Genomic DNA, 22558 nt, shown 5'->3' on the forward strand with positions numbered 1-22558 from the left:
TTGGTGATTTGCACAGGGGTGGCTGATTTTACAGTGGTTCTGACATAAGTGCAAAACAATAAATACCCACATGTGACCCCATTTTGGAAACTACACCCCTCACGGAATGTAACAAGGGGTACAGTGAGCATTTACACCCCACAGGTGTCTGACAGATCTTTGAAACAGGGGTCTGTGAAAATGAAAAATAAAATTTTTAATTTACACAGCCCACTGTTCCAAAGATACGTCAAATGCCAGTGGGGTGTAAATTCTCCCTGCACCCCTTATTACCTTCCGTGAGGGGTGTAGTTTTAAAAATGGGGTCACATGTGGGGGGTCCACTGTTCTGGCACCACGGGGGGCTTTGGAAATGTACATGGCCAAATTCTCTCTCCAAAAGCTCAATGATGCTCCTTCTCTTCTGAGCATTGTAGTTCGCCCCCAGTGCACTTCACGTCCACTTATTGGGTATTTCCATACTCAGAAGAGATGGGGTTACAAATTTTGGGGGGTATTTTCTGCTATTATCCCTTGTAAAAATGTAAAATTTGGGGGAAAACAAGCATTTTAGTGTAAAAAAAATATTTTTTTTTTTACATATGCAAAAGTCGTGAAACACCTGTGGGGTATTAAGGTTCACTTTACCCCTTGTTACGTTCCCCAAGGGGTCTAGTTTCCAAAATGGTATGCCATGTGTTTTTTTTTTCTGTCCTGGCACCATAGGTGCTTCCTAAATGCGGCATGCCCCCAGAGCAAAATTTGCTTCCAAAAAGCCAAATGTGACTCCTTCTCTTCTGAGACCTGTAGTGCGCCAGCAGAGCACTTTTCATCCCCATATTGGGTGTCTTCTGAATCGGGAGAAATTGGGCTTCAAATGTTGGGGGGTATTTTCTGCTATTACCTTTTTTAAAAATGTAAAATTTTTGCTAAACCAAGCATTTTTGGTAAAAAAAAAATTATTTTTTTTACATATGCAAAAGTCGTGAAACACCTGTGGGGTATTAAGGTTCACTTTATCCCTTGTTACGTTCCTCAAGGAGTCTAGTTTCCAAAATGGTATGCCATGTCGTTTTTTTTTGCTGTCCTGGCACCATAGGGGCTTCCTAAATGCGACATGCCCCCCGAGCAAAATTTGCTCTCAAAAAGCCAAATATGACTCCTTCTCTTCTGAGCATTGTAGTTCGCCCGTAATGCACTTCAGGTCAACTTATGGGGTACCTCCATACTCAGAAGAGATGGGGTTACAAATTTTGGGGGGTATTTTCTGCTATTAACCCTTGCAAAAATGTGAAATTTGGGGGGAAACACACATTTTAGTGAAATTTTTTATTTTTTTTTACATATGCAAAAGTCATGAAACACCTGTGGGGTATTAAGGCTCACTTAATTCCTTTTTACGTTCCTCAAGGGGTCTAGTTTCCAAAATGGTATGCCATGTTTTTTTTATTTGCTGTTTTGGCACCATAGGGGCTTCCTAAATGCAACATGCCCCCAAAAAACCATTTCAGAAAAACGTACTCTCCAAAATCCCCTTGTCGCTCCTTCGCTTCTGAGCCCTCTACTGCGCCCGCCGAACAATTTACATAGACATATGAGGTATGTGCTTACTCGAGAGAAATTGGGCTACAAATTCAAGTATAAATTTTATCCTTTTACCCCTTGTAAAAATTCAAAAATTGGGTCTACAAGAACATGCAAGTGTAAAAAATGAAGATTTTGAATTTTCTCCTTCACTTTGCTGCTTTTACCGTGAAACACCTAAAGGGTTAAAACACTTACTGAATGTCATTTTGAATACTTTGGGGGGTGCAGTTTTTGTAATGGGGTCATTTATGGGGTATTTCTAATATGAAGACCCTTCAAATCCACTTCAAACCTGAACTGGTCCATGAAAAATAGCGAGTTTGAAAATTTTGTGAAAAATTGTAAAATTGCTGCTGAACTTTGAAGCCCTCTGGTGTCTTCCAAAAGTAAAAACATGTCAATTTTATGATTAAAATATAAAGTAGACATATTGTATATGTGAATCCAAAAAAAATAATATTTGGAATATCAATTTTCCTTACAAACAGATAGCTTCAAAGTTAGAAAAATGCAAAATTTTCAATTTTTTCATCAAATTTTGGGATTTTTCACCAAGAAAGGATGCAAGTTACCACAAAAATTTACCACTATGTTAAAGTAGAATATGTCACGAAAAAACAATCTCGGAATCAGATTGATAAGTAAAAGCATTCCAGAGTTATTAATGTTTAAAGTGACAGTGGTCAGATGTGCAAAAAAGGGCTGCGTCCTAGAGGTGAAAATGGGCTGTGTCCTTAAGGGGTTAAAAAATGGCCACTAGGTGGCTCTGATCTGTTCCCTGCCTCAAGTCAAATAGTTAGTTTGATCTCCTCCCGACCTGGCAGGAGACCAAACTCAGGAAGTGTGTGCGGGGCATGGTGAGGCATGGTGAGGCAGGCTTCAGTGATGTTGCACCTGCTGGGGAACACCCACTTTCTTCTGCCAGGAGCTCACACAATGTGAGCAAGGGGAAAGGTTTGATACAGAGCTTTATATAAATAATTTTTGCATAGCAGGAGGGGTGTTAAGAGTAGTTAGGGAATATAATCTTAGTTAGTTTAGAAAAGATGGTACTCTTTAATTAAGCAGGTTACTGACTAAACCTGACTGGACTTAGAAGGTACACTCTAACTAGGTGTTTACACTTCTCTGTCTAGAGCCAGACTCTGACTGGTTTGCTTAGTAGGAGTAGAGCGAGGAGAAATATTTACTCTTCTTTGGCCTGGGCCAGACTGAACTGGTCTTCGGGTTCTGCCCTCTTGAGGAGAGGAGTTGGAAACCTCTTCCTTAGCACTTTCAGAAGCTTCTACATGGAAACTAGCTGGGGAGGGCCAAAATGGGCACTATTGTAATGGAAATATAATAATAATATAACAGAAATAACATGTCTGTCCATATCAAGAGTAAAAGGTGTTAAAAAATTAAGCATGAATTAAATTAATATGTTTTTTTTTTTTTTTTTTTTTTTTTTTTAAAGCATGGTAAAGGTGTTCCAGTGTTCCACTTTTACTCCGGTTTTGCAACAAAATGCTACATTTTTGTAGGGCAATAATTTTTTTTATTTCAGAGCAGGGGTGGACTGACACCTCATGGGGCCCCAGGGTAATAGAAGATCATGGGGTACCCATGTGCCCACTAGTGTTGAGCTCGAATATTTGAAATGAAAATTTTTACCGCGAATATCAGCACTTCTCGATTTTGCAAATATTTAGAATATAGCAATGTATATTCGTAATGTTGAATATTCTTTTTTTTGTTTTTTTTTCACAGTACACATCACAACAATGGTGTGTACTGTGTAAAAAAAAAAAGTGATTATCCTTCCCTGCTTCCAGCTTGTGGTCCAAAGAAGGCTCCAATATTATTTACTGCGTGAGTCGGTGTGGAGCGCGAATATTTCGTATGTGCGAATATTCACGAATATCGGCACTTCCAGAGGAGACTGATCCCTCCCTTCTTTTAGGTGAAAGATATAATCGCGCATGCGCCCTATGAGAATTTCATTACGAAATTTTGCATGGGAAAAAAGGGAACGAAGATAGCGAATATGCGAATTTCGCGAACATAGGACGAATATTTGTCCATATATTCGCAAAATATCGCGAATTCAAATATGGCCCCTGCCACTCATCACTAGTGCCCACCCTTTATAGACACTCCCACATACCATATAATTTGTCTTTCCCCCAGTACAGTCTGATAAGGGTAATAGTACTGTGGTTGCTTCCATCAAACTGTCACTCTTAGAAAGCCTGTACATGCTGAGATCTAACAGTGACAGGAATGTGGCCACCATGTTCCTCTTGGAATAGAATCATTGCTCCGATATTTGACATCCAGAATGCTGGCACTGCCTCTTAGGGTGCGTTCACACAGAGTAATTCAAGAGGAATTTACTCGAGTAATGCTTCTTGAATTCTCCGCTCCAAATTAATGCACATCTCCTCTGCCCCTTGACTTTAATGTTATTTCTGCTGGCCTGTTCACACTGCGGAAATTCTGCTAGCAGAATTCCGACGCTGAATTCCGTTCCGCTTGAAGAAAGAACTTGTTTTTTCTTCAAGCAGAATCCGCTAGCAGAAATCAATTGAAGTCAATGGTAAAAAAAATTCCGCCCGACATTGTTTTCGCGCGCAATTCGCTGGCAATTTGCGGGCATTGCAGAAATGGCTGAAAAACCCTTCACTTCTTTCTCCCCCATGTCCACGCGCAATTCCGCGTGCAATTCCGCGCAAATTGCGCGCAGATTGGGTGCGAATTTCCCGTGAATTTTGCGCAAATTTTTTAAAATTTTTTCCGCCCTTAAATTTTTCAGCGTGAATTACTCTTCATTTACTCCGTGTGAACGCACCCTTAGAGGTACACTAATGTGAAAGGTGGAGTCAACCCAGCCAGGCTTCAGGCACTAGAGAGGAAAGCTTCCTCCAATACAGTGGTCCCTCAACATACGATGGTAATTCCTTCCAAATGACCCATCGTTTGTCGAATCCATCGTATGTTGAGGGATCCGTGCAATGTAAAGTATAGGAAGTTATACTCACCTGTCCACGCCGCTCCAGACCGCATCCTCACCGCTCCCGATGCTGTCCCAGGGGCTCCGGATGCTGTCCCGCTCCTCCGGCTTCTTCCGCATCTTCTGCAGGGTCCGGGCCTCACTTTCTGGTGACATTATTACGCTGCTGCGCCGGAAAGCGAGGCCCGGACCCTGGAGAAGATGCGGAAGATGCCGGAGGATCCCGAAGTGGATGCTTAAACTGCTATCCGACAGCAGCTTAAGCATTTTGCGCTGTCGGATAGCAGTTAATGCGATGGCCCCGACATATAAAAGCATCGTATGTCGATGCTGACATCGACATGCGATGGCCTCTGAGATTGATCACTGACCTGCTGGGCAGTGATTGGGGTGGCGATTGGGGCCAGCGGGGTCTCTTACCTCTCCCTGGTCCGACAGGGGTCCCCTCAGGAGAGGCGGCTGCAGTCCTGGGAGCAGGCGCGGTGGCAACAGTGGCAGCGGTCCAGGCGGCAGGATACAGCAGCAGGGGCAGGACACAGCAGGGGTTTGCACAGGGTGCCTGCTGATAGATATCAGGAGTCATCCTGGTACAGGTACGTGCTGGGTCCTTAAGTACTAAGGAGCCAGGACGTACCCATATGCCCTGGGTCCTTAAGGGGTTAAAGGGGTAATCCAGTGGAAAACATTTTTCTTTTTTTTATCAACTGATGGCATAAAGTTAAACAGATTTGTAAATTACTTCTATTTAAAAATATTAATCCTTCCAGTACTTATAAGCTGCTGTATACTACAGAGGAAGTTAATTTATTTTTTAATTTATTTTCTGTCTGTCCACAGTGCTCTCTGCTGACACCTCTGTCCATGTCAGGAACTGTCCAGAGAAGGAACAGTTCCCATAGCAAACCTCTCCTTGTCTGGACAGTTCCTGACATGAACAGAGATGTCAGCAGATAGCACTGTGGTCAGAGAGAAAATAAATTAAAAAAGGAAAGAACTTTCTCTGTATTATACAGAAGCTGATAAATACTGGAAGGATTAAGATTTTTTAATAGAAGTAATTTACAAATCTTTTATCTTATTGGGTAGCGTTGGGGGTTTCACCTGTGAGGCCTGCTATATATAGACCAGCAAGGGTGGGGCTTGTAACCTGTCTCCCCCTCCCATTGTATGTGTGCCTAGTACACACTGGAGGCGACTGGGAAGCAGTCTGCAAGTTGGACCTTAGGCTGCTGTATATCTGGTTCCTGGTTTTATGTATCTGGCCAGGAAAAAGGTTAGTGGTTAGGTCCCGCATCACATGAGAAACCTTGGCGTGGTATGCGGGCTCAGGTATGTCCTTCATATAAGGATATACTGGCTAATGTCTCATTTTTACATCAGTTTTGAGGATTAGCTAATGTCATTGTATAGTCACCACAGGATTGAAACCCCACTCTTGTCCATAGGTGCAGGTCCTCTGCCCCATTGTATGAGTGCACAATTGCACTTGGGGTTGAGCACCTGGTATCACCTTGAGACTACGTTGTTATGTTTTTTTTTTAAAGTTAGTCATGTTGTACACATCCACATACACGTTTATCAGGTGTCAGGATGTGATTGTGGTACTTGTGACCGTCTGCAGGCGTCCTCCATTGTACGCATTTTTTGCTGGGGATATCGCCCTTAGCAACGGTTGACAAGTGCAGGGCCTCCACCCCAGCGAAGGTGCACAATTGCACTTGGGGTTGAGTTTCCTGCTATAGCCATGTCCATGCAAATATAAGCCGGCAAGCGTCTTTTAAGGCTTATACCAATGCGCCCTTTTATCTTATTGGGTAGCGTTGGGGGTTTCACCTGTGAGGCCTGCTATATATAGACCAGCAAGGGTGGGGCTTGTAACCTGTCTCCCCCTCCCATTGTATGTGTGCCTAGTACACACTGGAGGCGACTGGGAAGCAGTCTGCAAGTTGGACCTTAGGCTGCTGTATATCTGGTTCCTGGTTTTATGTATCTGGCCAGGAAAAAGGTTAGTGGTTAGGTCCCGCATCACATGAGAAACCTTGGCGGGGTGTGCGGGCTCAGGTATGTCCTTCATATAAGGATATACTGGCTAATGTCTCATTTTTACATCAGTTTTGAGGATTAGCTAATGTCATTGTATAGTTACCACAGGATTGAAACCCCACTCTTGTCCATAGGTGCAGGTCCTCTGCACCATTGTATGAGTGCACAATTGCACTTGGGGTTGAGCACCTGGTATCACCTTGAGACTACGTTGTTATGTTTTTTAATTTACAAATCTGTTTAACTTTCTGGCACCAGTTAATAAAAAAAAAAAAATCTTTTCCACCAGAGTACGCCTTTAAGGACCTGTGGGTCATGTCATTCAGGTCCTTAAGCATTCTTCCACACAGATTGTGAAGGGGAGAAGATCCTGCACTCTAGTAAGATAAGCAGGGCCGGCGTTAGGGCGGGGCAAACCAGGCAATTGCCCAGGGGGCCCCCAGCCGACCTAATCAATCCCGGGGGGGATCCGCGGCCGCCACTGAGCAGCCCACAGGGGGCCCCCGTCACATTCTGGGCATCCCTGTGTCCCGAAAAATATTTTCGGGACACAAGCATGTCCCTGTTACCTTTCTACGTTAACTTTAAAATCGCAGGGGCCGCCGGGAGTTAGCGCACGTAGGGACGTCACTGACGTCCCGTGTGTGCGCCCATAGCAATGAAGGAGAGGAGCGGAGCTGTGAGGAGGACGCGCGCCTGCCGGAATGGTAAGTCACCAGCTGGCAGCACGTCCTCTTTGGTGCTCCGACCACCGGTCCTCCAGTCCAGGGACCTACTGCTATGGTCCATAGGCCATAGCAGTATATCATGACCCCAGACCGGAGGACCGGTGGTCGAAACACTGAAGTGAGGCAGTACACAGACATACAGCCTCCAGCCATACACTGTATATGGCTGAAGGCTGTATGTCTGTGGGGGAACTGCACTGCACCTAATGTGGGGAAATTATACTGCACCTAATGTGGGGTAACTATACTGCACCTAATGTGGGGGAACTATACTGCACCTAATGTGGGGAGCTATACTGCACCTAATGTGAGGGAACTATACTGCACCTAATGTGGGGGAACTAAACTGCACCTAATGTGGGGGAACTAAACTGCACCTAATGTGGGGAACTATACTGCACCTAATGTGGGGGAACTAAACTGCACCTAATGTGGGGGGAACTAAACTGCACCTAATGTGGGGGAACTAAACTGCACCTAATGTGGGGGAACTATACTGCACCTAATTTGGGGGAACTATACTGCACCTAATTTGGGGAACTATACTGCACCAAATGTGGGGATCTATACTGCACCTAATGTGGGGGAACTATACTGCACCTAATATGGGGAACTATACTGCACCTAATGTGGGGGAATTATACTCCACCTAATGTGAGGGAACTATACTGCACCTAATGTGAGGGAACTATACTGCACCTAATGTGGGGAACTATACTGCCAACCTAATGTGGGGAACTATACTGCACCTAATGTGGGGGAACTATACTGCACCTAATGTTGGGAACTAAACTACACCTAATGTGGGGGAACTATACTGCACCTAAAGTGGGGGAACTATACTGCACCTAATGTGGGGCAACTATACTGCACCTAATGTGGGGCAACTATACTGCACCTAATGTGGGGCAACTGTACTGCACCTAATGTGGGGAGCTATACTGCACCTAATGTGGGGCAACTGTACTGCACCTAATGTGGGGGAACTGTACTGCACCTAATGTGGGGGGAACTGTACTGCACCTAATGTGGGGGGAACTGTACTGCACCTAATGTGGGGGGAACTGTACTGCACCTAATGTGGGGGAACTGTACTGCACCTAATGTGGGGGGAACTGTACTGCACCTAATGTGGGGGGAACTGTACTGCACCTAATGTGGGGGGAACTGTACTGCACCTAATGTGGGGGGAACTGTACTGCACCTAATGTGGGGGGAACTGTACTGCACCTAATGTGGAGGGAACTGTACTGCACCTAATGTGGGGGATCTGTACTGCACCTATTGTGGGGGGAACTGTACTGCAACTAATGTGGGGGGAACTGTACTGCACACCTAATGTGGGGGGAACTGTATTGCACACCTAATGTGGGGGGAACTGTACTGCACCTAATATGGGGGGAACTGTACTGCACCTAATGTGAGGGGAACTGTACTGCACCTAATGTGGGAGGAACTGTACTGCACACCTAATGTGGGGGAACTGTATTGCACTCCTAATGTGGGGGGAACTGTACTGCATCTAATGTGGGGGGAACTGTACTGCCAACCTAATGTGGGGGGAACTGTACTGCCAACCTAATGTGGGGGGAACTATACTGCACAACTAATGTGGGGGGAACTGTACTGCCAACTTAATGTGGGGGGAACTATACTGCCAACCTAATGTGGGGGAACTATACAAAAATGTAAAATTGTACTATTCTGATCCCTATAACTCTTTTATTTTTCTGTATATGGTGATGTATGAGGGTCATTTGCGCTTTGATTTGTAGTTTTTATCGGTACCATTTTTGTTTTAATGGGACTTTTCAATTGCTTTTGAGATATTTTTTATAGTATTTGAAGTGAACAAAAATGTGCAAATCTGGTTAGTGCACTATTACTATGCACTATTATTATGACTTTTGGGGCCCCACTTTTGATTTTTCCTAGGGCCACGCTAAGCCTAAAACCGGCCCTGAAGATAAGAGGATGCCCCCTCCTTCTGTTCTATTATCCCCCAGGCCACATGTCACTTCTTGCTATAATCCTGCATATACTTGCTGTTGGAAGATCGGGGAGCATGCAGGCTGTAGGTCTGTATATATCCAGCTTGTATACTTCCTGCCATGGGTGGGCCCCCATCAACCTAGGCCCTCAGGCAGTGCCCGACTACCCGGCCTGTCAGCTCGCATAACTTCAGTTGTGAAGTGTTGTTCTGGTACTATTCTGCTGACCCACTTCCACAGAATGTTCTTGCACCCTCTTGTGTCTGGTCTTCAATCAGTGATAGCTTGACATTAAAGATACCATTCATTTTTCCTGTTTTTTGGTAAATTATATAGGAATTGTTTGAATTAAGTGCACTGCAACCTTTTGGTACTATGCATGTGACTTCCTCATCACATTGAATGGCTGTAACAATTCTTTAGCCAGGTTTACCTAACTCGTGTGTTGGCTGTATTCCTGAGTGCACACAGGCTTGAGGGCTGTGGTGTTGCTTCCTCTTAGAGGAACTGGGGTGCTGCTGTCCACATGAACGTCTAATCATATCTTCTTTTGTCTTAACATTTCTTTAAATCATAATGTTTCCATTATTTAAGGACCTGCTTTAAACAGGTTTCAGTTTTTGATCCACAATATTTTTGAGAAGGTCTTTTTGATTTGTTCTTACTGTGACGTCATGTCTCCAGTCCCTGAAACACAGAGGTTGCCAGGACTGGAGCAGCAGCTCAGCAAAGAATGCCGGGTGCTGAATGAAAATGTCTATGGCTGGAATACCCCTCTAAAATGTCTAGCCTATGTTTGTAGTTGACATATAGGTAACATGTATACGAAGTTTTGTTAAAATATCTATAGACATTTGGAAGTTATGCTGGAATTTACACACATACATAAATAACATATTTTACAGTGCACATTAGAAACATAATAAAACGTATGATAAAGTGCTTGAACATTTGAAATAGAGCAGACAGTCTCTCAGTGGGCCCAACACCTGTACTGCAGGCATGCCTGAGGAGATCCACAGCCCACCGGACAGTCTTTGGTCCTTGGACACCACACATTAAAGGGTTTATCCAGAAAAAAAAAACTTTTTTTTATATATATATCAACTGGCTCCAGAAAGTTAAACAGATTTGTACATTACTTCTATTAAAAAAATCTTAATCCTTTCAGTATTTATGCGCTGCTGAAGTTGAGTTGTTCTTTTCTGTCTAAGTGCTCTCTGATGACACCTGTCTCGGGAACTGTCCAGAGTAGAAGCAAATCCCCATAGCAAACCTCTTCAACTCTGTGCAGTTCCCGAGACAAGCAGAGATGTCAGCAGAGAGCACTGTTGCCAGACAGAAAAGAACAACTCAACTTCAGCAGCTGATAATTATTGGAAAGATTAAGATTTTTTAATAGAAGTAATTTACAAATCTGTTTAACTTTCTGGAGCCAGTTGACATATAAAAAAATTTTTTTTTCCTGGAATACCCCTTTAAGTTTTATATAGATAGATAGATATTAGTTATTTAGTTTTGGGTTCAGATTATGGCCAGTGCGGCCTAGAACACAAGCATCACTAAATCCAGGCCTTTACTGTTAGTTTTTACTATACTAGTTTCAGACTCCAGTTTTGTCCTCAGCAAGTAAAAAGCATACTCAATAAGGGTACGTTCACACACGCGGATTTACAGCGGTTTTTACGCTGTAAATCCACTGGTGAAGGCCCGCTCTATGCTGGCTTTATATGTGCCTACTCGGAGCGGCAATACGCCGCTACCAGCAGACACACTGCGATGTGCGAGTCGCAGTATACTCGCACATCGCGGGAGCTTTCTGCCTAGCTCAGAGCAGGGAGAGTGGCCGCGATGTGCGAGTACGCCACACACATCGCTGCAGGGTGTCTGCTGGTAGCGGCGTATTGCCGCTACCAGCAGGCACATGTAAAGACAGCATAGAGCGGGCCTTCACCAGCGGATCCGCAACTAAATACGCTGCGAAAATCCACGCGTGTGAACGTACCCTGAGGCCGAGGTCAGATGGCTTAATCATTGAAGATTGTTACACTTATTTCATTTTTGTTCCTTTTCTGGTATTTTTTTAGGTCTTTAAGAGAATCTGAAAGCTAGTCCTCCTTCCAGTTCATTCCCTCCATCATGATAAACTGCCACCTGCCTTTATTCTTATTGTTTTATAGTTTTCTACCTACATATTGTTCTGTATCTTCTGCTCAGTTTTAGTTCGCTCCACAGACTAAGAAAGGTGTTCCCCAGCAGGTATGACATCATCTGAAGCCCTGCTATGGAGAACTTCCTCACTCTACTATACACAGCCCAGAGCAGTACAGTGTGTGATGGGCTGCACACTCACCCCTCAGCTCTTTGCACTGAACTCTATTGTGTGTCAGCTCTGCCCAGCAGCTTGCAAAGGGAGCTAAGATATTTAGCACAATATCTAGCACAAAATTCAGCACTTTGCACTGAAGGCATCAGGACTTCACAGACTAGCTCAGCTCAAAGGCAAAGTGTGCTGAAATATTCAGCTCTATACACTCTATACACTGTTGTTAGGATTCGGCAGGCTGGATGTGGATCCTCTGTTTCAGCGAGGGATTGGCGTGGACCGTACCGGTGGACCGGTTCTAGGTTGCTACTGGTATTCACCAGAGCCCGCCGCAAAGCGGGATGGTCTTGCTGCAGCGGTAGCAACCAGGTCGTATCCACCGGCAACGGCTCAACCTCACTGTCTGCTGAGAAGGCGTGGGACAGAAGGACTAGACAGAGGCGAGGTCAGACGTAGCAGAAGGTCAGGGCAGGCGGCAAGGTTCGTAGTCAATGGTGATAGCAGAAGGTCGGGAAACACTGGTATGGCAAACACAGGAAACGCTTTCTCTAGGCACAAGGGCAACAAGATCTGGCAATGCTGGGAAGGGGAAGTGAGGTTATATGAGCAAGGAGCAGGTGGAAGCTAATTACAGTGATTGGGCCAGGCACCAATCAGTGGTGCACTGGCCCTTTAAATCTTAGAGAGCTGGCGCGCGCGCACCCTAGAGAGCGGAGCCGCACGCGCCAGGACGTGACAGCCGGGGACCGGGACAGATGAGTAGCTTGGGATGCGATTCGCGAGCGGGCGCATCCCGCTATGCGAATCGCATCCCAGCTGGCAGTGTCAGTGCAGCGCTCCCGGTCAGCGGGTCTGACCGGGGCGCTGCAGAGAGGAAAACGCCATGAGCGCTCAAGTGTGCTGAGCTAAGGTCACACCTGCATTTCCTGACTTTTGTCTCTGCCAGGCTGCTGCAGGAGACAAACTTCAAGCAGGACTGCCTGTAGGACCAGAAGAAGGAAACCTGGTGGCCAAACTTTTAGGGGTAAATTAATAAAGTTAAATTTTTTTACTAAGAAGTATATTCGAAAGGTAATTCAAGTAGGCTAATCTATATTACATTTTTATTACTAATCACAGGTACCATTTAAAGTCTATACTTTAGTCAAATAGTGATTGCTTTTAGATCTATTGTATAGGGAAATTATGAACATTGCAATTATGAAACATTGATCATTTTCAAATGCTGCACACACTGCTTTTCAAATCAGGCACAATTAGTTAATATTGCCCAAATTAGGAGTAAAACAGACTATTTTACTTGCATGGTGCCCTTAAAAACAAAAAAATGGACATGCTATAGGGCTTTTGTTGAAATTTTGCATTGTTTACATCATATGTACTGTGGTACAAAATGTGCATAAACATAGGCCACTCCCAAAGCATCATTTGAGTGTAATCTGTTCAAAACTGTGGTGGAAACAGCCATATCTGGAGCCAACTGTATATTTATTTGTGCTGGTTGCATCCAGTCTTTGCACCATTGCTGCTCCCTCTCATATTGATGATTTCATATGTGGCTACCTAGACTTATGAGGTTCAGTTGTTTAAACTTTGGAACTCTAAACCAATAGTTCTGGGTGGCATCCAAGGGCAAAATTGATCGTCCTAATAACTAATAGCAAGGCTTAAAAACCATGAATTTTAATTTAGCAAAAGGCGTGTGAGTTTTTTGTGGGGAAGAATGGAAATGGCCCAAGGGGAGCTGTCATATTTTCTATCTTTCTATCTTCTCAGGCTGGTAAAAGGAATTTCTCCTGTTTTTAAATGAGCTGAGATGCTGGCATCCAGAAGTGAGGTAAAATATATATTTTTTTCATTAATTTTGTTACAGGAACGTTTGCTAGACTACCTTGATGTTGGTGAATGCAGCATTGTTGTATTTGGAGCTGTGCAGCTTTCTCTACATTTAATGCATTTCATATATTTCAAGATTGAACTGGATGTTGCCAGCTCTCTTGTCCTCTGGTGGAATAAGCCAAGGTGGTTCCTTATTACAGAGCTTACTCCGATCTATCATAGTTCTACAGTGTGTGCCAGAAATTCGGCAAGGCTGCAGTATAAATGTCACTATGATAGGACCAACAGGCATATTTATAATAAAGGGTCTGCACATTCTTATTTAAGGTAAACGTTGGTACTTTAATATATCTACTTGCCATCTGTGAATGGAAATATTTTTATTTGCATCTAGATACCAAAAGCCCATATCTAAATCTGCCCACCCAGATACAATTTGTTACAGGGTCTTTATTTTTCCAAATACAGTATGTAAATGGAACGAGCTGTATTATTTTAAAAATAGTATATATGGACACCGATATGTCAATATGGCATCCAATAGATTGCTCATCCAATTTGCTTATTCTAACTTTGCACTTGTGTATTAATATATCACAGTACATAACTTTTGTTAATTTAAGGACCATTGGACAGTGGGCCACAATGCCAGATGGCGCAGCCATGTTGTCTTCTGGAACCTGCAAGAGTCCTCTAGCACCAATGAGATGGGCCAGGGGAGAGGGCTGTGGCCTGTGTATAGAATGAGTAGGCCTGAGGCCTGTACATCAGGATAGCAAGCATGTCCTTCTGCAGGAGAGGCAGAGGGGCTGGATGATGCCGAATCAGGAGGCTAGAATAAGATGTGGGCTTGTATAAAGGTGGGGAAATGGGCCACCCATTGTGTAAGGAGTATCTGCAGAGGAAGTAGTTCAGCTGATTTGCCATGCAGAGCCTGGTAATTGCTGAGCAGGCAGTGAGCTAGCAATATGACCGCTAATATTCTGGAACTAGGAACATCTGACAATAGAGGAGGGTGGTTCAGAGTGGTGTGTGTGGTCGGCCGAAAAAGTGGCAAAAGCTAAGTGTATTGTCAACCTGGGAGAAGTTAGCTGCAGATAGCCAACTGGGGCTGTGGAGGGTGAGCCTCGTATGGTGAAACTTTATGGGGGAGTGGTGTGCTTAAAATTAAGGCAACATTCACATCAGATTAATAGCCTATGTTTAGCAAATATGATAGAATACTGGCTGAATGATATGCCGCAGTGTACCCCTGCCATATACTTTGAATTCAATGGACCTAGTTTTATCCAGTAAGGACTAAACTTGGCTCATTTTTGAATGTATACAGACTTTTTGTAGGGCTCAAAAGTGTGTATTGAAGAGGTCTCAAACACCACTATATACTCAGATGGAAAAGATGGATATTTTGAGCTTGTTACAAGAGGGTTCTAGCCAAACCTGTGCACTGTTTTCTGCAGTGAGGTCACAAGACCAGTCAGCTGTCATCCAGTGCTTAATTCCTTGAAGACCACTTGGAGAAGGACCTGTCTGCAAAGCCACAGTGGTGTACTGTATTGGCCAATGATTGTCTAAGCAGGCAGGTCCTGCACCAAGCACTTGTCTTAGAAGCAACAAGAAGACAGAAGATTAGAGGACTGGACAAGGCCAAAGGAGAGCTTTTGGGGAGCATTAGGGGACCAAGAATAAGTAACTATGTTTTTTTTTGGCCCTTGCACAATTTTAATACATACAAATGCCAGAATACCCCTTTAAGAGTTCTGAGCTGAGGTGGAACACCTAATAAGCATTTATAAGCAACAATATTCATTTAGAAATATGTACAATGTAGGAACATTATATACAAAGTACACATCCATGATATATGTGTGTTTATATTAATGTAAAGAGGGGTGAAGGTGCTTACAGAGGGGTTCAGTGGCCGTTTTTCTCACAGAACAGAATCACAAATGGTTAATGTTATCTAGCTTTGCTAATCTCTATTGCCCCAAGATCATTTGGTAGCAAGGCCATAGAGTGTAGGGTGCAGATTTATGAGAAAACAAATTTGTACTGTTAATGCAATGTATAGCAGGATAATTAAAAGTATAATGCAACTTTTCCCTCAAACCCAAAAAACTATCAGTGTTGCTATGTTTAGTGACTATAACCTACAGTGCACTGATAACATAACTGTTCTACACAACGCTGTGTCTCTCCTAAAATATATCTGTAATTACATCAACATAAATCTAAATATTTCTGGAAAGATAAGCTTTTATTTATAAAAAAAAAATTACAAAAACAAATGGAAAAGTTCCTTACCTGACCTGACGCGTGAAGGACAAAAATCCAAATTAGTGGCTTGATATAATAAAACCGCTCACAAGTTAATAATTGACTCTATAATTAGAAACTCACCAATCACATGCAAGACTGAGTACTGGACACCTGAAGCCTGGAGCTGCCATTTCACTATGCTGGATCAAGATAGCAAGATGTTTTATATATTATATATTTTCAGGGTATCTCCTGCTTCTATAAGGATGTGTCTTATAGCCAAAAAAATAGTTCTATCAGGGGGAATAGAGTTAATATAAAGGAGTTACCTGTCAGCAGCAGGAGTAAAAAGTCTTAGCATGTCAGGGAATTGCATGCATGTTCACTGACCCCATCACTTTTCTTCTCAGCCATCATCAGTTTATCATTGATGGAGGTGTCCACAGGATCGATGAATTAGCATTTTGTCAGAGGTGTCACAACACACTTGGACTATTAGCCATCCATATACGCCAGTAAACTGCGGCAAAAGTAAGTGAATTTTGCAACTCCTGTTAGACTGCATTCACACCACGTTTTTGCAATACAGTTCCCGTATACGTTTTCAGTTTAAAAACCGTACGGAACTGTAATGAAAACTATCTGCATTAACTCTCCATTGAAAACCGTATACCAAACGATGCATCCAGCTGTGTCATTTTTGCGTCTTGTACGGTTTTGTCCGGATTTTACCTGTACCCAAAGCCGTAGCCTACCACGGTGTTTTGTCTGGGTGAAAAACCGTATTGAAACCGTATATGGTTCCTTTAACATGGGAGTCAATGAGAACTGTAGAGAACTGTATGTGCGTACGGTTCCATCAGGTTTGCGCAACACGGTTTTTGAGTTTGCACAAGCGCAGTGCACACAGAATGAAAGAAAAAGTTAAAAACTTATATACTTTTTTTTTAAACAGATACAACCGGACATCATTTTTCAAAACGTATACGGATTTCAACCGTATACGGATTAATATTTGTACACTCATTTCGATACAGTTTAGGGGAATCCATTTTTCATCAAAAACCTCATACGGGAACTGTATTGCAAACACATGGTGTGAATGTAGCCTTAGCCACATCCCTACCTCTTAACACTTTTAAAAAACAGTTGTTAGGCTAAGCCTCCACTTGTTTTTTTTTTTTTTTTTTGCAAAACGCAAAGAAAAATGCCAATTCTGCCGCATGGCGTTTTTTTGGTCAAAAAACGATGCGGCCAGATGTTAGCTTTAAGTCAATGAGAAATCACAAATTTCGAATTCTACTTTGCGTTTTTTCACTTTGGCGTTTTTTTTTATCCTTTTGGCGTTTTTGCACTTTTTCTGCGTTTTTTCCCGCTCTTTGGCGTTTTGAAAAAAACGCTGTAGTTCCCTCAAACCGGCGTTTTTTGTCAAAATCGTGGCGTTTTGCTCCAATAGAAGTCTATGGGAGTGAGAAAATGCCAAGAAAAACGCCATGTTAGTTTTGCATTTGGCGTTTTTATTGGCGTTTTTTAACCAGAGAAAAAAAAGGTGCTGTTCCCAGGAAGAGGAACAGCAGCCATTTTCTCTTTAGTCAGCCAAAAGTTTTATTCAGAGGCTGGACATTGTTGGTTGTGTGTATATTTATGAGCAAAATGCCACCCCGCATCTCATTTAATGTAGACAAGCTTATTCAGCTTGTAAGTATACTTATTTCTGTATGTGTGTTTGTTTTTTAAGACCATTAGTACCATATATTAAGTGTGTGTTATTATGTCGTTTTTTTTTTTTTTGGTTTGTGTTTGTGTGTGTGTGGTGGGTAAGGTAAAGTGGTTCCTTATATATTGTAGAAAATTTTTACGTAGCAAATAGTTACCTTAATGTATATTGATTTACCCAGTGCTTTGTGGTAACTTTTACTAAAAGCAAAGCTACAAAGGCTCATCCCAATGTGTTTTTCTTCTTGGTTTGTAAAGTACACACATGACAATATTCTTTCTTTTATAATGTTATGTGCGTTGGTCTTATTTTGAGACTGTGTGAACATTACAGTTAGGTATATTTGTGTGTGCTCATTACCAAAGCAATGTTGCTAATGTGTGTTTTACTTCTCATAATTCTTGCGTTGTTTCATAAATTTTAAAATGGATTACTTACACAAATTATGGGTGGAAGCACATTCCATTTTATGGGACAAGTCCCCTGAGTCACACAAGGATCGTTTTTTGAAGGAGGAGGCATGGACCGAGATATTCAAGGGTCTTTTTTCCACATGGGACAGCAAAACTTCCAGGGAGCAAGGGGCAATCGGTTTGTGTTCTATACTTTAATATTTTAACATCATATTTATTCCAACATTGTTAAAAGTTGCCCATAGCAACCATTTAGCTAGTTTTTTTTTTTTTTTGGGGGGGGGGAGAATATTGTCTCTACATAATGAATTAAACAATCTGATTGTGTCTGACATCAGTCCATTAGTTATGTTCTACACCTACACATATTATTTTAGTAAATTCTAATATTTCAGACACTATTTTGAATAGTGAATGTGATCCTGAAATCTGCTAATCGCAATACGTCTAGAAATTAATGATGTAACAAAAATCTAATTTGGTTTGTGATTTTTACACATTGGATCCCAAAAATAGGACAGAAAAAAGTTGAACATTGCATATGACATTGTTCCTACTTTATACAATGTTAAAAGGTAGTAACATATCTGGTGTCTTGAGTGTGAGTAATGTGAATACAGTTTGTTGTGGCCCCATTAACCAACACTGTCCCAGGATGATGTACCTTATGATGGTCCTGCCATGTGTGTAATGATGACAAAAATGCAAGTTTGTTTTTCAAATTTTTTTATAAGTACAAAAAAAATACAGACCATAGCATTCCAAATCTGAAGTAGACCTTATTAGTCATTATAAAATCCAGAGCCTTGTATTTTGTTTTCCTCACTTGATATGCAATAGATAATTGAATAAATATTGCACAAACGTGTCCAAGTGTTTGTATTTTTATCTTTGTAGAGGAAACTGTCACTAAAAGATGGCGGTCCCTGCGTGATCGATTCCTTAAGGAATATAACAAGCGTGTAGCTAGTGGGAGTGGAGCACCAACGGCCGCTAATTACAAATATTTCCAGCAGCTGATGTTTCTCGCCCCGTCCAGAGAGCTCAGACAGTAAGTAACTGTCAACACAAGGTTAATCATCCATGAAAGAAAAAAATAATAATAACCAAAAAAAGAAGTGTATCAGTGTTCTGAAAAATTAAAATAATCGCTAATCCTTTTTATTTTACATTGTAGAACAGAGAGCAACATGGATTTTGTGTCCGAGGAAGAGGGTTTGCCAGACACACAAGAAACCCATGATGAACAGGGCACACAAACCACTACCAATGAGGGCCTCTTAACTCCTGAGGAACAAGAACCATCCCTCATTTTGGAAGCAAATGAGCCCATGCCACTACCAGTGTTGTTGGATTCAACAGATGTAGGGGAAGACGGTGAGGTTGCAGGGCACAGTGAAAGCCAAGTTCCCAGGGCAACATCCCCTATTGTGCATGTTACTTTACCTGCAACAAGAAGGCCATACCAACGCGCAAGAATGCGTCGCAGACTCCATCCTGATCAGGAGTTAAATAATGAAATCATATCTCTGGTACACCGTCAGCGGACAGAGGATGATAGTGACGCATTTGGTAGGGCGCTAGCAGAGAGATTGCTGGTAATGGATTCAACTACTAGAACACGATGCATGACCTTTATACTAGGCTGTACCGAGTATTTTGTGCCACCATACCATCCCCCTTCTGCACCAAACTTACTGCTTCACATGATGACCAAGTGCACTCCATCAGCTCAAAACATGAGAGGTGAAGAACCTGCTCGCAGGGACTGTGGTACGCAAACATTGTCGCATCACGTGAAGCACACTATGTTACCCCCTACAAGACCTCCGTTTTATTATTCATCAGATGCTTCACAGTATGGTATTAGGAATGAAACTCAGATGTATGGGTCATATCCTCAGAGCCATCCTCCACCACAATACCAGCAACCAAACATTCCAGTTCCACCTCCTCACCAGCAACATAGTGAAGTTTACTCCGACTTCACCGCTTCCCTTCGGTCCACACAGGACTAATTATTAAAATTTATTGCAATGTTCACATTGTTATGTTGTGTAGAATGGTAAACACACTTTATGTTATGTTTTTCTTGGTTTATTTAAGACCCTGAGGGTCTGTTTAGCTTAATTTTGGCCCTTATTTGGCTATTTCTTGACCAGTATGGTGTTAATTTTATTTGAACAAAAATATTTCAACAAAGTCCTGTGTCCAGTGTTTCTTTTTTTTTTTTTCTCCTGGTAATCCCTATAAAAAATAAAATAAAAAAAAAGATTAGTATTGCTTCATACTAACCCAAAAAAAAAAAAAAAATTAAGATTAACTCCCAGAAAGACACGTCTGTTGCCAGGGCTCCGAACCTTCAGGAGACAAAAAATAATCTGCAAAACGATCTCGCACACATAAACCACTTAAATATGGCCTAGATGTTTTCCAGCTGATCGAGGTAGGAAAGGATGCAAGATTTTCTTCAAAATCTATCTCCAAACCATCATGGTCTCGGACATAGTTATGAAGAACACAGCATGCTTTCACCACTTGATCAACGGTCTCTACATTTAAGCAGATTACAGTGTGAAGAACTCTCCACTTGTTTGACATCATGCCAAAAGCACATTCTACACACTTTCGGGCTCGGCTTAGACGGTAATTAAAGATCCTCTTCCTGGAATCTAAGACTCGTTTTGGAAATGGTCTCAAGAGGTTGGTGGAGAGCCGAAAAGCCTCATCAGACACCATTACAAAAGGAGCTGGATCCGAGGTTCCAGGAAGAGGTCTGGGAGAGGGCAAAGAAATCTGGTTCAAAAGAAGTTGACGGCCAATCTTTGAGGCCTGCAACACCCTTGAGTCTGATGAGCTCCAATATCCACCTACATCCACCGCCACAAATTTATAGTTTATGTCGGCCAAAGCCATCAGAATAATTTGAAAAATATTTTTTATAATGAAAATATAAAGACCCTGAATGTGGCGGCTTCTGGACGCGGATATGTTTACCATCCACTGCACCTAGACAGTTGGGAAAATTCGCTACTTGTTTAAAACCAGCAGCTACTTGGAGCCATGTTTCAACAGTAGGTGCAGGCATCACTAATGGGCCCAACTTCTCCCAAATCACAGTACATGTCTCCTTTACTATATAGGCTATTGTACTTTTGCCCACAAAAAAATGGTACTGCAGAGACGAAAAAGCTTCTCCAGTTGCCAGGAATCTGAAAGAGAAAAGAAATGTTAACCTAAATAGTCTCATATAAAGATGTAACATTAAAGTTTTACTCCATTGTTCCAAAAATACACAAACTACTTGTGCCCGAAAATTGGTAAAATTGGGATACATTATGAATAGCAATTATATCACATTATGTCTACTCCACAGGAAGTTTGTTATTTTAGTACACTCAGACCACAATGCTCTGTGCTGCCCCCTGTGTCTGTGTGGCAAAATGTAGATAGCAAGAAATAATAAAACATAACCAAACGTTCCTGCAACAAAGAGTTCCAGACACACACAGAGGGGTCAGTAACGAGCAATAGATTATGAATGTTAACAACTATACAAATTCCGGGGGAGACTACAACAGATGCCAATTACTGGCTGCATTATGAGTTTAACATCCAAGTTAGGTAGAAATATGGTTAACTTTCGGGCAACAGTTGATTTGTGAAATATTTTTAACAGTGGAGAAAACATTTAAGCAAACACCATGCAAAGGGTTAGAATACATACCTTAATGTGATCAGGAGCCTAAACACAGGTGGAATTGGCTTACTCATGTAGGTCTCCTGAAGAGTCAACGATGGCCTCAAGATGCTGAGCAAATTGTCAAAAGCAGAAATGGACATTCTGGTAAAATTAAAAAAATTTAGCAGGGTACCTAAAAAAAATAAAGGTGTATATATATATATATATATATATATATATATATATATATATATATATATATAATATATAAAATGAAAAAAATGCAGCACATCCAGTAATACTACCACGGGTGCCCAGCGTCCAAGGCCCGATCCTGGCCTATCTATATATAGATATATATATATATATATATTTGGATATATATTGCAATTTAAAAAACACTTAAAATAAACATAGGTTAAGATGATCACAAAAAGGGAAATACCTTCTCAAAGTCCGATACCAAACGTACAAAGTGCCTTCAGAACACATACGCCATTGGAGAGGATGGACCCAGTATCTGTGTCTCCTACGAGATATAGGCTAACCCAAAAAAAAAAAAAAGACAACTAAAAAATCAAAATTGACAGGTTAAAAACATTTCACAAAAAAAATCTAAAAGAAATACACAAACCCGACGCATCAACTGGATTCTGCGTGCCAAAAGCAACAGCAAACAATTTGCAGCATCATTGGGGTCCAATCTTCCAGGGGGATCAGACATTCTGAATCAACAATGACTTCTAAACCACTAAAAGACTAAAAATGCATCCGCCGGGGCGGATTTAAGTAGAACTCTACAAAGGAAATGACATCAGGAGGGAGCAGATACCTTCCATTAATATTAATCCCTTTTAGCTGTGCACGAAATAGACAGGAAATAAAAGCAGGAAAAACTGCCACGTTCAAAAAAAATGCTATTTCCACAAAAAAAAAAAAACGCCAGAAAAAACGCAAAAAAAAAACGCATGATGACGTCACTTGCACTGGCGATTTTTCAGG

General features: G+C 42.0%; 2 protein-coding genes across 2 annotated transcripts in view; one reads left to right on the forward strand and one right to left on the reverse strand.

The window, feature by feature from the left end:
* CDH16 (cadherin 16) overlaps window positions 1-15815 on the reverse strand; it is a 212665-nt gene extending 196850 nt beyond the window's left edge. The window contains exon 1 of the mRNA XM_056525592.1: window positions 15790-15815. The gene's annotated coding sequence lies outside the window, so the exon portion shown is untranslated. The remainder of the gene's footprint in view (window positions 1-15789) is intronic.
* Window positions 15816-17886: 2071 nt separating this feature from the next.
* LOC130277469 (uncharacterized) lies at window positions 17887-19933 on the forward strand. Its single transcript, XM_056528142.1, has 3 exons — window positions 17887-18052; window positions 18772-18925; window positions 19052-19933. The coding sequence occupies exons 1-3, from the start codon at window positions 17887-17889 to the stop codon at window positions 19890-19892; spliced, it is 1161 nt and encodes a 386-aa protein (XP_056384117.1). The 3' UTR covers window positions 19893-19933.
* Window positions 19934-22558: the final 2625 nt, after the last annotated feature.

Source organism: Hyla sarda, chromosome 6 (genome assembly GCF_029499605.1).
Source record: "Hyla sarda isolate aHylSar1 chromosome 6, aHylSar1.hap1, whole genome shotgun sequence".
In the NCBI taxonomy this organism is placed as follows: domain Eukaryota; kingdom Metazoa; phylum Chordata; class Amphibia; order Anura; family Hylidae; genus Hyla; species Hyla sarda.

Excerpts from the sequence above, each read along its gene's own strand:
- LOC130277469 (XM_056528142.1), top strand. The coding sequence starts at position 17,887 with ATGGATTACTTACACAAATTATGGGTGGAAGCACATTCCATTTTATGG. Across the intron at positions 18,053-18,771 it reads CAGGGAGCAAGGGGCAATCG|AGGAAACTGTCACTAAAAGA; the intron begins GTTTGTGTTCTA and ends TTATCTTTGTAG. Across the intron at positions 18,926-19,051 it reads CCGTCCAGAGAGCTCAGACA|AACAGAGAGCAACATGGATT; the intron begins GTAAGTAACTGT and ends TTTACATTGTAG.